Here is a 15980-nt window from a genome sequence, read left to right as displayed (position 1 = left end):
GCCAAATCCTTGTACTTTTCCCTTAGTTGTAGGTAATAGATCTAATTTATGACAAGGACTACTATCTGCTGCTATGTGGGTTTTTTTGTTTGTTTGGGGGGTTTTTAGTACAGGCTTAGCACGACACTGACCAAGGGAAGAAATTGAATCCCATGTTTAGAGTGTACAGTGCAGTGCAAAAGTGTTTCCCCAAGAGATTTCAAAATGCAGTATTTACTAATTTGAGATAAGAAAAAACACATCTCTCACTCTGAATCAAAACTGTAAATAGACTTTGGACGTCACCATGCCACAAGTTTCTGCTACTGGGAATTGTGCTATTTTAATGTGGAAATTATTACTACGAACATCAGAAATTCATAAGAACATAAGAAGAGCCCTAATGGATCAGTGACCCCACCAGATGCCTCTGGGAGTACACGAGACAACTAGATACCTGTCTACTGATACCCCCTCCCTGCATCTGGCATTAGGAGGTACCGTCCTTCTAAGCCTGGAAATTATAGATCCTCATCATGGCTTGTAACCTGTGATGGACTTTTCCTCCAGGAATCTGTCCAATCCCCTTTTAAAGGCATCTGGGCCAGATGTGCCGTCACCACATCCTGTGTCCAGGAGTTCCACAGACTAACAACACTCTGGGTGAGGAAATATTTTTGTCTGCTCTCACTCTCCCGACACTCAATTTGAGTGGATGTCCTCTGGTTCTGGTATTGTGTGAGAGGGAAAAGAGCTTCTCTCTATCCACTTTATCCATCCCCTGCATAATTTTATATGTCTTATTTCTTCTGAATCAGAGTATTTCTCCTCCAAATATTGTCCACTCTGCCTGGTGACAGCTCTTCAGAATTTCAGGCAGGATTCTTTTCTGCCTCATCCTGTGGTCTCATTCAAGTACTAACCGGGCAGAACCCTGCTTAATCAGCGCATTCAGGCTGGTAGATAGGTAGCTTGTTGATTTATGCAATACCATTCTGTTCTGTTCTGTGCTCGCAAAGTGGAACCAACGTATAGTGACCCTTATGGAGCTTTCAACATAATCACAATATTCAAGGAGTGGCTTTTACCAGTTTCAGTGAGCTTCCATGCTCGAGCAGTCTTCTGGGCCCTACTCCATCACTCTACCCAGGACATCACACTGGGAATATACAATACCATAGGTGTGCCATGACTAAATATAATCTTAACATTTTAAATCCTAGTTTAAAAAAATAGATGTTGACTGTTAAAGGTTAGTGGCTATCCTAAACTCTTTGTTTTTCAAAGATGGCAGCAATCTAGCTTTAATGTAATGAAGCAACTGAAGAAATTATGGAGCCTGAACTGACTACAGCTATTAGCAGCCATACAGGGCTACTAGAGTAAGTCAACAGATTCAGATGGGGCGTGTTCAGCTGGTATTTAATTTCTAAAAGAATTGACTTGTGTATATTTATCTTATGTTCAGTGCCTGTATTTTGCAGACCAAAACATTGCAGGCTCAACTGCCTCCACAGCTAATACAATTCTTTAAGTGCTCACTTTCTATAGCATGCTGCCCAGTTCCCTTTGGGCTTTCTCTCTGAAAGCCCCCATTTTATTTGCTGCTTGTTGGTTCTTCCTCTTCTGTGTTTATATATAGCTGCTGTTTAGCTCTGCGAGAAACCTTGTAGCTCTTGGGACCTGAACGAGAACTATGATTCTTCTCTGCACACTCCATCTCTTGTGGGCCTCAGCTACCATCCTGGCTGTTCCTTTGGGGGATCAAGGTGAGAATTCAGAAATTTAAATTTATTTATTTAAAATATTTTTACCTTGCCTTTCTCCTAAATAAGGAGCAAAGGCGTCTTACATCATTAAAAACACTATTAAAATTTGAAAACAGTAAATTATTCAAATATAAAGAAGAATTAATAATATATTAAAAACGTTTTCTTCTGCAGTTCTGACTTTCATCTATTTTTCCCATGCCTTGGTTGGAGCTAGCTTGCTGCAAGTAGAGGGGCTAGAACAAGAACCTGGAATGCCTTCACGAGAAAGCAAAGCGAATTCAGACTCCTCCTTTTTAGCTCCATAGTTGGTGTGCCCCCCCCCCCAGTTTTGCCCAGTTGTTTGCTGCTTGCCAAGAATGCATGGGAAGCAACAGAGACATGGGAATGAATAGGAGGCATACAGAGTACTGGGGCAAAGCAAGACGACACAGCTAGCACCATGATAAAATGATGAATATTGCATGCACCATGAGTGCTGTTGTTTTTGCTGCAAGCATGACAATATGGTACATCTTTACTGGGCTTCTAGAAAAGTTAAGCTCCATGTTCGTTTTCTGCAGACTTTTGGGAGCTGGAGTGGTGCTGTGCTTCCTAGAGGATTAGGGAGAAAGTAGAGAGTACATGGGATCATGGAGATAGATAACTTGCTGTGATGTAAGAATTCTGAAAAGTGGCTTTAAGAGTGATAAAGAAATGGCAAAGGACTCAATGTATATTTACTTATGCTGTGGCATATGGCCCTTGGATCTGTTTTTCAGATATGTATCCTTGTAAGTAGAGGAGTCTTATGCCCAAGTCAATGGGCACAGGATATTTATATGTCTGTATTTATCAAGAATCTCATTTCCAAATGCAGTGTGCTTCTACCAAGGAAAAGGAAAAAAAGTTATTGTGGTGGGGTGTCGAAAGGATTTGATGCTGATGGAATTATGCTATGGGAAAGCGGTATTATGTAGAGGCATCTGTATGTGTGGCACTTAAAATAATTATTTTTCCCTGATACAAATCCTTTTCAGAGTTTTGGGGTAGGTAGTTGTGTTTGCTTCAGAAACTGAAGAGTCTTACAAGATTTTGCAAACTAAGTTTAATTTGGCAAAAAACATGTGGACTACAGCCCACTTTGTCAGATTCATGGACTATATACAGATATTGAGTTGAAATGGTGTCTTTAGTGAGATGAGAGGGAACCGAAATGTAGAAAATATAAATACGGATTATTCCCTCAACTTTACTGTATTAAACTGTAGTTGGTTGGTAGCACAGATGTCTCAGCATAGGTAAGGGGAGGATTTCTATGACTTTTCATGTTTTTTCTGCAACCTACATTTGAATCTACAACTCGCTTCCCTCTGCAATTCTTGCTATTTTCCTTCATTTCCCTCCTCTATTTCCTTCTGGGAATCAGATTACAATGTGTTGTTCATGGGATTTCATGCTGTTTTCTCACTTATCTATATTGGTTTACTGTACAGGAAAGTTGAGAGAAGTTCAAAGTCTTGGTTCTAACATATAAAGCCCTAAACGGTTTAGGACTTCACTAAATGTGTTCTGCCGAGGTCAACTGCCCATTTGATGTGGTCCTCAAAGACCTCGCACCTGCAGGTGTTAACTCCCATAAAAGCCTGGGAAATGGTAATCAGAAACCGGGCTTTCTTTGCAGTGGTCCTGTCTATGAAATGCTCTCCTGAAATAAGACACACACCCTCCTTTTGCATATTTTGAAAGCTCCTAAAAATGGATTTATTCAGAGAAACCTTTGGGGGGAGACTCTCCCAAATTACTGGGACATTGGAGGAAGGAGAAGAGGAATGGTGTAGCATTGTAGCAAGTTCTGGAAATTGTTTTGTCACTTGTGTTGGGTCATGGTTTAAGTTTGGGATAGCTTATTGTCTGTGTTAGTGTATAATGTATGCTTAATTTCTTGTACACCTCCCAAAGTGGCAATATGCTTTTTGGATGGTATATAAATTAAATGAATGAATTAATTAATTTGTCATCAGTAAAAAAAACCCTGATGGCAAGGAACTGTAGTGAGTCAATTAAACACCACTTACATCAGCACGTTTACCTGGTTCCCTGTTCCTATTAATTCCACGACAACTCTCTAAGCTTGGCCATGTGACAGTATCTGGCCAGAGGTCACCCAGTAACAAGGTTTGTAAGGGAGCAGGAATTGGATTTTGACTCTTCTGCCTGTGCCAAGTCCAGGTCTCCAAAGATTATTATCTTTGATCCTCTCCATTTATTGCTTGCTTTATAAATGATACTACATTGGTAAGGAAAATGCAATATTAATATGCTTAATTCCTATGATATGCTAATTTGTGTGCTGGACTAATTTGCATGAAACAGATAATATTTAGATTAGGCCACCTAGGTTTGTGGAATTGTGATATGGTGACCCTATTTATAATGGATAATAAAAAACAAGTGGTGTTGATGATCAGGAGTACTCTATGGGGGCTGTCCTTGAAGAGGATCTGACATTTTTGGCTGATGCAATATATGACAGCTAGTTTGCATAGTACAAAAATCAGTTGACCCTGATCCTGAAAAACCTGTACACATTACAAGTAGCATGCTAGACCCAATTCAAGATACTGTACTACTTTTAGCCTTCAAAGCCCTAAATGGTTTTGGTCCAGCTATCTAAGGGGCTGTTTGTCTCATTATGAACTACTGTGTTTCCCCGAAAATAAGACAGGGTCTTATATTAATTTTTGCTACAAAATGCATTAGGGCTTATTTTCAGGGGATGTTTTTTTTTTCATTTACCACAATTTACATTTATTCAAATACAGTCATGTCATCTTCTTCTAGTTGCTGCACAGTGGCGGAGGGCGAGGTTTCACTTAACTGGGGCTTATTTTGGGGATAGCGCTTATATTACGAGCATCCTGAAAAATCATACTACGGCTTATTTTCAGGTCAGGTACTGATAGTAAATCAGGGAGGCCTTCTTGAGAATACTTACATGAGTTGAGGCCATCTTGGCAGGTTCATAGGAAAGGGCTTTCTCCGAAATGGTTCCCAGATTGATTTTGATTTGCCATCCAGATTTCCTTCTTTTGGGAGGAATATCCTGGGTTTTTTAGTGTTTCTTGGTTCTCTATGTCTTTGTGGGTGGCATGGGGCTATAGGATTTTAATTGTTGTTAGCTGTCCAGAGTAGTGCCCTGGCACTAGATGGGCGGGGAAGGAAGGAAGGAAGGACGGATGGATGGAAGGAAGGACGGACGGACGGACACCCCCAAGTGATGCAGTACGCTTTTCACTCTCAATGCTTTCAGGAAGGTTGTGAAGATGCATCTCTTCCAACTGTCTTGCAATAGCATTAATGAACTGTGGTGATTTTAACTGTTCATCAATGTTTGGGGTTTTTTTATGGTTGCATTTTCATTTTGCTTGATGTTAATGAGTTTATGCTTGAATTTTACTTGCTTCAATCCCATTGTACTGATTATAAACACTGCCTTCCAAAACAACTGCAGGGGTACAAATTGCCCATCCCTCCCTTGGAAACAAAGATACTTTGAACAATTGCCTCCATTATAATGTACAAGATTTACATAAAGATACAACAATACAATGGGGAAAACCAATAGTGAAGTTGTAGAGGGAAGTGATGGCAAATTCCCCAAGTTCCCTGATGGATTGCTGTAAATCTATAAAAGTACCATCTGACTGTTTACCTGGAAGAAGATAAAAGCTTCCAATAAATAGCAAATGCCCCTAATGTATATGTAGGGGAATTGTTTAGAAAACATAGCTTCCTAGTTCGTCATAGGACATTTCTTGCTTTGTACAGTGAGCTTACTGCATCCCAAAGAGTGCATATTTTTGTATGTGGACATCACAATAATTTGGGTTTTGTTATTGATGTTTTATATACAGTTAAGCTAATATATCATTAGAAGTATTTTTATTAGGAATCATTTTTCATCATGACTAGTTCCGCAGTACTTAAAGCACAATCTTGTACATGTTTATATGGAAGAAAGCCCCACTGAGCTTTACTCTCAGGTAAGTGTGCAAAGCAATTTAACTATAGTAGTAGTTAAGCTTGAAGATTCATGTAGCAAATAAATGATTCTGCCACATCACAAAATTCATATGTGTTTAGGACAGTTTTAAGAGCCAGACAAAGTATTAAGAATTCTTTGGGGTCAACTGGAATATCTGAGTTTCTGTCCTGAGGCTGGAAATGCCCACTTTCCATTATTACACAATTATACAATTATTCAATATATATATAATGACCAATTGATATAGTGACCAATTGATTACCATAATGCCTCTAGTTTTTATCCCCTAAATCAGTGGTTCTTAACCTTTGTTACTCAGATGCTTTTGAACTGCAACTCCCAGAAACCCCAGTCAGCACAGTTGGTGGTGAAGGCTTCTGGGAGTTGCAGTCCAAAACTCCTGAGTAACCCAAGGTTAAGAACCAGTGCCCTAAATGACCACAGACCTTTTTTCTATTAAAGCTGAAAATTCACAGGTGACCATGGAATATCCCTGAAAGAACTGGGCTCCCACATCCTCTTATGACAATCATCCTGATATTTATTAGGCAAAATCCAAAGAAACAAAACAAAACAAAACAAGACAAAAACGTGGCACCTTAAAGGCTAACTATTATATTTAAGCTTTCATGAACACTCCCACTTTGTCCTTTCTGTATTAGAGAGAGAAGAAGCTGAGGTCAGGGACAACATTCAAGAGTGTATTTCGACTGTGTTACAACAAATAATGTGTTGTAAGGTTCCATTAACCCCAGAACTGTTCTTATTGAGTATGATACCAGATAAAATAGATAAAGCAAAGAAATGTATAGTAATATATATAGTTACTGCAGCTAGAATTCTTTACGCTAAAAATTGGAACAGGTGGTGTCGAAACAAGAAGATCTTACAGAAATGATAAAGGAAACGGCAGAAATGGACATTTTATTAGAAGTAATGAAGGACTATCCATTACAAAAGGCAACAAAAAGATGGGACTTATTTCATAAATGGTTAGAGTCATCAGATAGTGCTTGAATAACATACCTTATTTGCCGGCGTACAAGGCGACCGGCCCTATAAGACGACCCCCCCTACAGAAGAGGCTGGGCGGGCGGCGGCAGGAGGAGGAGGAAGAGGAGGAAAAGGGAAATGGGCAGGTGGCGGGTGAGCGAGCGTGCTGGCTCAGCAGCGAGAGAGCGAGGAAGAGGGCAAGAGGCTGAGCAGGCGGCAGCAGGAGGAGGAGGAAAAGGGAAACGGGCAGGTGGTGGGCGAGCAAGCGTGCAGCTCACTCAGTGGCGTGGGGTGGCGGGCAGCCCGGCAGCGGGTTCTGGCCGCTCAGGCATGGCAGGCTGTGCTTCCCTCCCTCCATCCAGACCGACTGCCTGCCTGCCTGCCTGCCTGCCTGCCCGCCTGCCTTCCTCCCCAACCAGCGCGGCCCTGCGTCACTCACTCAGCGGTGGTGGCGGCTCCTTCCTGGCCCAGATGAAGTGCACCCGGCATACAAGACGACCCTCCCCACTTGGAGGCATGTTTTTTGGGCCCAAAAAGTCATCTTGTATGCCGGCAAATACGGTTGATCCAAATGTGAGTTAAAATATGGAAGGCAGAAAATAGTAGAACAGCTGAGCTTGAATCTTGATATTTCAATACGAATAGAATGGATATTTTTGTTTCTCCTCTCCCCTAACCCAAATCCTTTCCCCCTTCCTTTTACCTTTTGTATCCCATACCCCAACCCAAGTTATCCAAAGAATAAAAATTAAAGAGTGTATTTCTGCTGAATCCCACTGCTTCTGATTCAGGCAATATTCCTTCCTATAGCCCACATGCTCCCTGAAATCCTTTCTAGAGAACTGAGAAGCCATCTAAAACAGGTTTTTATAGAAGGGCTTCAGCAGGAGGGGAAAGAAGTGCCAATTCCACTGGCAGGTGGAATAAAAAAGGGCATGATTGGATCTTCCAGCTCAGAACTATATACTCACTGGACCTAACTTTCTACATCTGTTCTTTAGCACTGGGTCACTGCAGTCTGCCACCTAGGCTAGATTTTGCTGAGCCTGCTGATGAGCATAAAGAAAAAAATTCCTTTCCTGTTGGGTCCTCTGTGACGTACCAGTGCCGCCCAGGCTACATAAAACCCCCTGGATTGAAATACACTAGCACTTGCCTTCAAAACCAGACATGGTCCATCGTTCGGGAGCTCTGCCAAAGTGAGTTTAATTTCCTTGTTTGCAAGAACTACAGCATAACCAAGTTAAATTGGCTAAAATCCTGTTTTGTGAGTTATGCCATGTTAAGGCTGATGACATTAGCCACATGCCCAGAATTTCAGCCATTACATATAAGAATGAGAGATAATGTCACTCGTTTGATTGTACCATTTTTAGAATTATGTACTTATACCACTGCATTGTTGTGTGGTCTCACTTTGTGGGCAGTTCAAAAGCCACAGAGCATTCCAATGCCCATCCACTCCCAAATTGTACACCTCCTTCTATAATTTTAGGAGAAAGATGGGATATACACTGTAATAATAAATGTGTCCAGCCCTGCAGTGTGGTTCTCTTTCTTTCTTTCCTTCCTTTCTTCTACCCCAATACATTGAATTGCCTAGCCCAAAACTTTACACTGTAAACCTCGGGCAAAAAGCAATAGATTTGTTGGGGCAATTTTTGTGGTAGCTGTTTTGGTCTGTAAAATAATAATAATAATCGCAGAACTGTACATGAGGCAACTCAGAGACACTGTTTACCATTACTGACATTGCAAAAGACTACCTGATTTAAATCTATTTCTGCCATAAAACGTGGTTCTAGGACCAAAATGTCCTGCCCATGTGGATTAAGACTTTAACATTGTTTTCACTTTTGATAATACAAAAGTGAATAGTTACCTTTCAAACATTGTAACTACAGTGGCAATGACCCTCTGGGCTCTGGAATAATAATTGTATTTAATTATGCTTTTAAAGTAGCTGTCCAAACTCTGACTCTTAATCAGCCTTATCAGTCTTGAAGTACTTATGAGAGAGAAACACAGTTCAATGCATAGTGCCTCAATGATGGCAGATATCATTTGATTCGTATTCCTGCATTGAGTGAGCAGAGGATTGGGCTTGATGCCTTATAGACCCCATTCAACGTTGTGATTCTATGATATTAATATGTTATTTAAATAAAGTCATGCAATTTTGTCCTTGTGACTTAAAATATTTTTAGACAACATCAATATAAAGCATTCACACTTTTTGACACTTAATTATGGAAAAATAAACAGCTTTTGCTTTGGTTTCTCTTAGAACGAACATGTGCACATCCTGGAGAACCAGAGAATGGGCGGCTGATTTCATCAGGAAATTTTCTCTTTGGTTCTCGTGTAAATTACATTTGTGAAGAAGGGTAAGTATTAAGGAAAACTATCAAATTTGTCACTTTTCTCCATCTCTTCTCCTCTCTTCCTTTATCAGCTGCACAAAACAATACAGTGGACCCTTGACTTACAGACGGCTTGACTTACAGACTTTTTGAGTTACAGACTTCTCTGGCTGCAAAATTTAGGTTTGACTTGCAGCCTGAGAATTGACTTACAGACCAGAAAAAAACCAAAATGGAACAAAAACAGCCTGTTACGGGATTAATCGGTTTTCAATGCACTGTAGATCAATGGAGACTTGACTTACAGACTTTTTGACTTGAGAACCGCCTTCCAATACGGATTAAGTTCTCAAGTCAAGACCCCACTGTACAAAAGAATCTGGCCAGTAAACTCAAAGCATTGTTGGGCTTCTGGTGGCAGGGCAGCAGACAGCCTGGGAGGAGTAGCATTTGGTTCCCCTACTCCCCCCCCCCCCATTTTTCTTAAAAGTCAGTTGCCTCCTCTTTTAAGCAAAGGCTGGGAAATTATTTATACCAGCTCAAGGGTGTTTGGGGGGGAGGGATTTGATCTGTCCATCTCATGCCGCTGTCCTTTTCCATATTCACCTCCCCTCCTGCTGGAACTCCAGCACTAGTGAAATAATGGTTGCCAACATTTGTATGGAGGCTGAGAGGACACACCTGCAGTTGAATCATTCTTTGTCCCTTAGAACAGTGGTTCTTAACCTTTGTTACTCGGATGCTTTTGAACTGCAACTCCCAGAAACCCCAGTAAGGACAGCTGGTGGTGAAAGCTTCTGGGAGTTGCAGTCCAAAACTCCTGAGTAACCCAAGGTTAAGAACCAGTGCCTTAGAATACCCTTCCAATAACCATAGGATTGCAGTCTAAGCAATTCCTTGCTACCTCAGAAGTAATGGGAGCCAGGGATTACACAGTGGGAGAAAAGACTGTCCAGAGGGCTTGTCTGAAACCTGGAAGTAGTGCTAGTCTGTGGTTGACTTAAGTTCCAATCCTGTGGTTGGGTGACTCGTGCCTCAAAGCCTTAAGATTATTTGTACTCTTATAAAGTTAGAGAAATCTACTCTTTCTTAGCCCCCACAGGATGCACCTTAATGTAAGTCTAAGTAGCTGATGATTTATCTAAATTCTGTAGACATGAAAGAAGATTTGATGATTTCTTCATTTCTTCTGTTTCAACACAGTTATAGGCTGATTGGTAAGTCTTCCAGAATGTGCGTGATACGTGACAAAGGAGTGCAGTGGACAGGGAACATTCCATTATGTCAACGTGAGTGTTAACTATCTTGATATCTGTGCCTTTTATAGCATTCTTATGTGGTTCTTGCCAGTACAATTTCAAAAATGATGCAAAATGAAAATGGCAAAAAAAAAAGAAAAAAAAAGGAAAAGGAAATGCATGTGTTCGTCAAGCAATCTTACCAAGACAGAACAAGCCCAAGTCGTCTGTGACCAATTATGGGACTGAGGTGTAGAGCTCACGTTCAAAAATAGAGCACAATCTACCACTAATTTCCTTTCTGCTTGTCTCACTGAAGAGAATGAATCTTGTGAGAAGGGAAGATTTGCATATATCACCTATTTTAGTGAAGTTTGTGCAAGAGATGTTCCTAGCAGATAGGCTTTTTACAATAATCTTCTAAACTTCTGTATATGGTAAACAGAGGTGATTAAAATATTGTGAGTGAAATAACTGTCCCTGTCTCTGTGTAAGCATGGCTCTTACTGCAAGAAATTAAAATAATCAGCACAAAATAATGAATGAATGCTGAATATAATGCAGTGTCCCATAACCAGTTTCCTGAAATGCTCAATTACCCTTTGCTCCCTGGCAATGCTTTCCTAACATTTGGAAAATAATTTACAGCGTATGGAATTCTTCTTTCTTATTAGCCAAATGCTTTAATTAGTGACCATACTCCAAAATAATCAGAGCCATGTAGGAACGTAATAAAATCATATAGTAATTGGAAGATTAAAGTGATTTGTAAAAAAATCCAAAAATTAGTAAGTTTGCTCAAATATTCTATTTAAGAATAGTATGTAAAATAAACCTTTTTTTAAAAAATGGATCTTCTCCTTCTCCTTCTCCTTCCTAATGCACTTATATAACTTACAGCTGCTTCCAGTTTATGGTGACCCTCTCAGAAAGTTACCTCCAAAAAATTCCTGTCTTAAGCACCATTGCTCAATTCTTGCAAATACAAAGCCGTGGCTTCCTGCATTGAGTCAATCTGCCATATGTACTTCCTATTTTTCTGTTCCCTTCAAGTTTTCCCTCTATTGTTGTCTTTACCAGTGAGTCCCACTTCCCAGAAATTGTTTGGCTTTCTAGAAATGAGGACTTTGGCCTTATGTGATCAGACAGACAAGATTGAAATAGGTTGTTCAGTTCCTATTAGTCATATCATCTAAAATTCTGACCAATAAGAATGGAGCAACCTGTTTCAGTCAAGGACCTACCTGAGGTTTTACGCTCGTTGTGTCCAGCAGACCTTCCAGTAGGTGTCGTTCGTTGATTCGTTTAGTCGTGTCCGACTCTTCATGACCCCATGGACCACCAGAGCACGCCAGGCCCTCCTATCTTCCACTGCCTCCCAGAGTTGGGTCAGATTCATGTTGGTTGCTTCGGTGACACTGTCCAACCATCTCATCCTCTGTTGTCCCCTTCTCCTCTTGCCTTCACACTTTCCCACCATTAAGGTCTTTTCCAGGGAGTCCTCTCTTCTCATGAGATGGCCAAAGTATTGGAGCCTCAGCTTCAGGATCTGTCCTTCCAGTGAGCACTCAGGGTTGATTTCCTTTAGAATTGATAGGTTTGTTCTCCTTGCAGTCCAGGGGACTCTCAAGAGCCTCCTCCAGCACCACAATTCAACGGCATCAATTCTTCGGCGGTCAGCTTTCTTTATGGTCCAGCTCTCACTTCCATATATCACTACAGGAAAAACCATAGCTTTGACTATTCGGACTTTTGTTGGCAAGGTGATATCTCTGCTTTTTAAGATGCTGTCAAGGTTTGTCATCGCTTTCCTCCCAAGAAGCAGGCGTCTTTTAATTTCGTGGCTGCTGTCTCCATCTGCAGTGATTATGGAGCCCAAGAAAGTAAAATCTGTCACTGCCTCCATATCTTCCCCTTCTATTTGCCAGGACGTGATGGGACCAGTGGCCATGATCTTAGTTTTTTTGATGTTGAGTTTCAGACCGTTTTTTGCACTCTCCTCTTTTGCCCTCATTACAAGGTTCTTTAGTTCCTCCTCCAGTAGGTGTCAGGCAAGATCAAACAGCTGCTCAGAATGCTGGCCATAGCGACTCCCTCACAGATAGATATGCATTGCAACAGTTAATCAGACTCACACAGAGAAATGAAAGTTACAGGCTTTGAGGTGCAACTTAACGAATCTCAGGGTCAAACTAGATTAGATGATCAGCTCACATTTAGAAGTTAGTATTAGCCCATTTCCTCTCCCTCAACAGGGATCAAGGAAAGAGGTTGACTGTCCTTCTTTGGAGGTTTACATATGGTGTTGACTTGAATAATTCAATCCCAGATGTTCTTTTTTTGCCACAGGCTTGCTTGCCTTAAAGTAAAACAAAACACTCCAAGATTTGCCTCTAATATGTGACTTCTGATTGCTTTTCCCTGTAGGTATCCCATGTCTCCGACCACCAGATATTCCTCATGGCACACACAGTGGCAGATACGAGGATGACTTCTCTTATGGGACAGTCGTAACGTATACCTGTGAAGATGGCTACCCGCTTTTCGGAGATGCCCACATTCACTGTACCTCTAAGGATGGGTTCCATGGAGAGTGGAGTGGTCGTGCATATTGTGGAGGTGAGCTTTTCAGTTCTGCTATGCTTTGTGGAGAAAAGACTTAACATGCATTCAATCCTATTTTGGAAGTACTGAATTTTGGTAGTAAAATTATTTTCATATCCTCTCCTTCCCTAAAATAATACTGTAATCTGATATCAATGCTTATTGCTCAGAAGCTAGTCAAAGGTAAAGCATGATATGGCATCTAAGGAGACAAAGAGAAAGCTACTAAAAAAAAAACCAGTAGTTTTCTTCCTCTTTTCATTGTTCTAAAATGTCTTCTTTTTTCAGTGACAGAATGTCCACAGCCACACATTGAGAATGGAAGGATTGTGGCTGGTGTTTCTAAAACTTACAAATATAACCAAAGTGTTATCTTTGACTGCAACAATGGCCACATGATATCTGGCTTAAGAGAGATCCGTTGCCAGATGGATGGCACATGGGAGCCTCCTCTACCTCACTGTAAATGGAGTAAGTATACCTATGAAGTTCATACATTGTAACAGCAAGATCTATAACAAGGAGGTCAACTAGCTAGCAGGGATGTGCACAGAAATATAGTATATCTTGTGTACATGGATGTACATGGAAGAAAAAGTCTCTTTCAGGTTCTCCTGGATTTCCCATTCATATTTCCTGAATCTAGCCCAAGTGAACTCCTACAGAATTCCTGAAAATGACCCCCAAAAAGCAGAGAGCAGATAATCAATGTACTCCCAAAAGCTAGTAACAGTATATGACAATTTAAAATCATCATCAGACATATGTAAAAATTTTTACTCACCCTTCAAGCAATTCAAATAGCAAAAACATACCAAAGAATTAGAAAAGATAAAACAAAAGTGTGAATTCAGTGCCATTGACCCAGCACAACAGAGACTCTCTGGGCCTAGGAAGGAGAACAGGGAAAAAAAGGCAAGGAAGCAGCCAGCCATTCCTTCAACAACAACAAAAAACCAAGAAGAAAATAGTTCTAGAGGTTATTCCCTTGTGTTTAGTGTGAAGCCAAATCGTGATTTTTCTCTTCTTATTAGGAGTTACAGGCTGCAGAACTTTAGAAATTCAGAATGGAAGAATAACTAGAGCACAAGTGGTTTATAAACCATTGGAAGCAATTACATTTGAATGTGACCCTGGCTATGTTCTGAAAGGCAACCGTACAATTCAGTGCCAGTTTGACAACACATGGGATTCTCCTGTGCCTATCTGTGTGAGGGGTACGTACCATGGCTAGATGTTATTCTCTGGAGATGAGCAGAAACACTGTAATGGTTCCTGGGGTGGGGGTAGTCTTTGACAATTTTGAATTCAAAACTTGAAAGGAATGTTGTTGATAAAAAGTACTTCCCGTTTGTTCTTTGGCAAGAAGGAATGCAGTAAAAACCATATAAATGCACTTCCCCTTAATCATTCATTTTGCATACTTATAGGTACACTTGTCTAGAGCTAATTAGGTCCGTTTAAAGAAATGAAATGAAAACAACATTGATTAGGTGATGGTCAGGCACATTTCTAAATGCACTTTTTCCATCCTTACATTCTCTTTTCTCCTTCCAGCTGTGCGGTGCCAGCCCCCACCAGATGTGCCAAACGGGAGTTACAGCAACCAGGAAGACACACCATTTACCCCTGAAATATTTGTGAATTACACCTGTGATCCTGGCTATGCTCTTATTGGAGAGGCCACTATTTATTGCACATCATCAGGGACATGGTCTTCCCCTGCCCCTCGTTGTGAAGGTAAATTTTGTCACTACGAGGTTGTCCATTCTGACAAACCACAGCACTAAAAATAAGTATTTACACTCAAGGCAAAGCAAAAGTGAAGTGTGCTGCTTATATACTGCCGTGCAGAATTTAAAGCACTCTCTGGGTAATGAACAATTCAATTATGCAGGCTGCTTATGTACTTCTTTCCCGACCCCCACTTTCGGCCTTAAAAAGAACCCAAGGCGGCTTACATAATTGAAAGACAATATTTAAAAGCTAAAACAAAGAGTATAAAAAAGCAAACTACATCATTATAACACAGTTATAAGTTAAAAACAATAAGTATACAAATATTAAAATCCAACAAACAAAAGCCATGCTGAGAAATGATAAACTTTAGCAGTACAAAAAACACAGTCAAATTGCCAATGTGTAACAATCCCTCTAAAAATCACACTAGGGTAGCCAGTCACTGTGACGTTTACCCCGTGGCCCCTGCTTGTTTCACCAAACACAGAACTTACATGAGTGTCCCAACATGCCATTTACCACGCTGCCACCAGGTGATCTCTTTATCAATCCATAATTCCTATGAAAGACTGAGGTCCATTCAGTACTTAACTTTTAAACAGAAACAGATTTATTGATTACAAGTTGTTTCAGGAATAGTTCTAAAGCACATTTTTAAAGTTATGCAAAGTTTCAGTATTTTACTTTAACCTTCTCTATCTTAATTAATACAGGTCACACTCTGACTAATCACTCCTTAAACACACTCTCTGTGTGTCAAACCCTCAAATGCTTTTCCCTTCTCTGTCTCTGACTGAACTGACTAAAAACTCTGACTCCCTCCTCCCTCCTGGTTTCTCTGGCTCCGCCTCCCAACAGCTCCCATTGCTGCAGGCTAATACCATTATATATATAGGAAGACAGGGTGTTCGCTACATACCTCCTCCCTTAATAAGTTTGCTCTATGAGAGGAAACCCAGCAGTTTGCACTCATAAACAAACAGCTAAGTACATGCAAATATAACAATAACTTACCAATATTTATAAATACCTTATAGTACAGTTTTCTATCCATTACTAGGTTTACTAGCTCAAACTTACCACTTTAAAACACTTAAGACAATCAATATAATTATAAATATTTGCATTTAGCATTACATTGCATCACCTTTATTATTTCCCATCACTATACGCATTTCAATTCATAAACATCAAAATAAACTGTACTTCAATCATATTTCATAACTCTTACATAAACAGAACATTTAATACACCATCATAAACTTTT

At 40.3% G+C, this 15980-nt stretch overlaps 1 protein-coding gene across 11 annotated transcripts in view; it reads left to right on the top strand.

The window, feature by feature from the left end:
- Positions 1-1656: 1656 nt before the first annotated feature.
- Positions 1657-15980, top strand: part of LOC110086565 (complement receptor type 1) — a 54567-nt gene continuing 40243 nt past the window's right edge. For 10 of the 11 annotated variants that reach the window (XM_078391835.1, XM_078391838.1, XM_078391836.1 and 7 more), the window contains exons 1-8: positions 1657-1748; positions 7770-7967; positions 9056-9155; positions 10335-10420; positions 12797-12988; positions 13262-13444; positions 14008-14190; positions 14531-14713. In XM_078391835.1, coding sequence (XP_078247961.1) covers positions 1676-1748; positions 7770-7967; positions 9056-9155; positions 10335-10420; positions 12797-12988; positions 13262-13444; positions 14008-14190; positions 14531-14713 — 1198 coding nt within the window. In that variant the 5' untranslated portion in view covers positions 1657-1675. The remainder of the gene's footprint in view (positions 1749-7769; positions 7968-9055; positions 9156-10334; positions 10421-12796; positions 12989-13261; positions 13445-14007; positions 14191-14530; positions 14714-15980) is intronic. The other variant, XM_078391834.1, reaches the window with a different exon arrangement.

Source organism: Pogona vitticeps, chromosome 4 (genome assembly GCF_051106095.1).
Source record: "Pogona vitticeps strain Pit_001003342236 chromosome 4, PviZW2.1, whole genome shotgun sequence".
NCBI classification, from domain to species: domain Eukaryota; kingdom Metazoa; phylum Chordata; class Lepidosauria; order Squamata; family Agamidae; genus Pogona; species Pogona vitticeps.
Note: the sequence above shows the minus strand (reverse complement) of the source record. Positions and strands in the feature narration are given on the sequence as shown.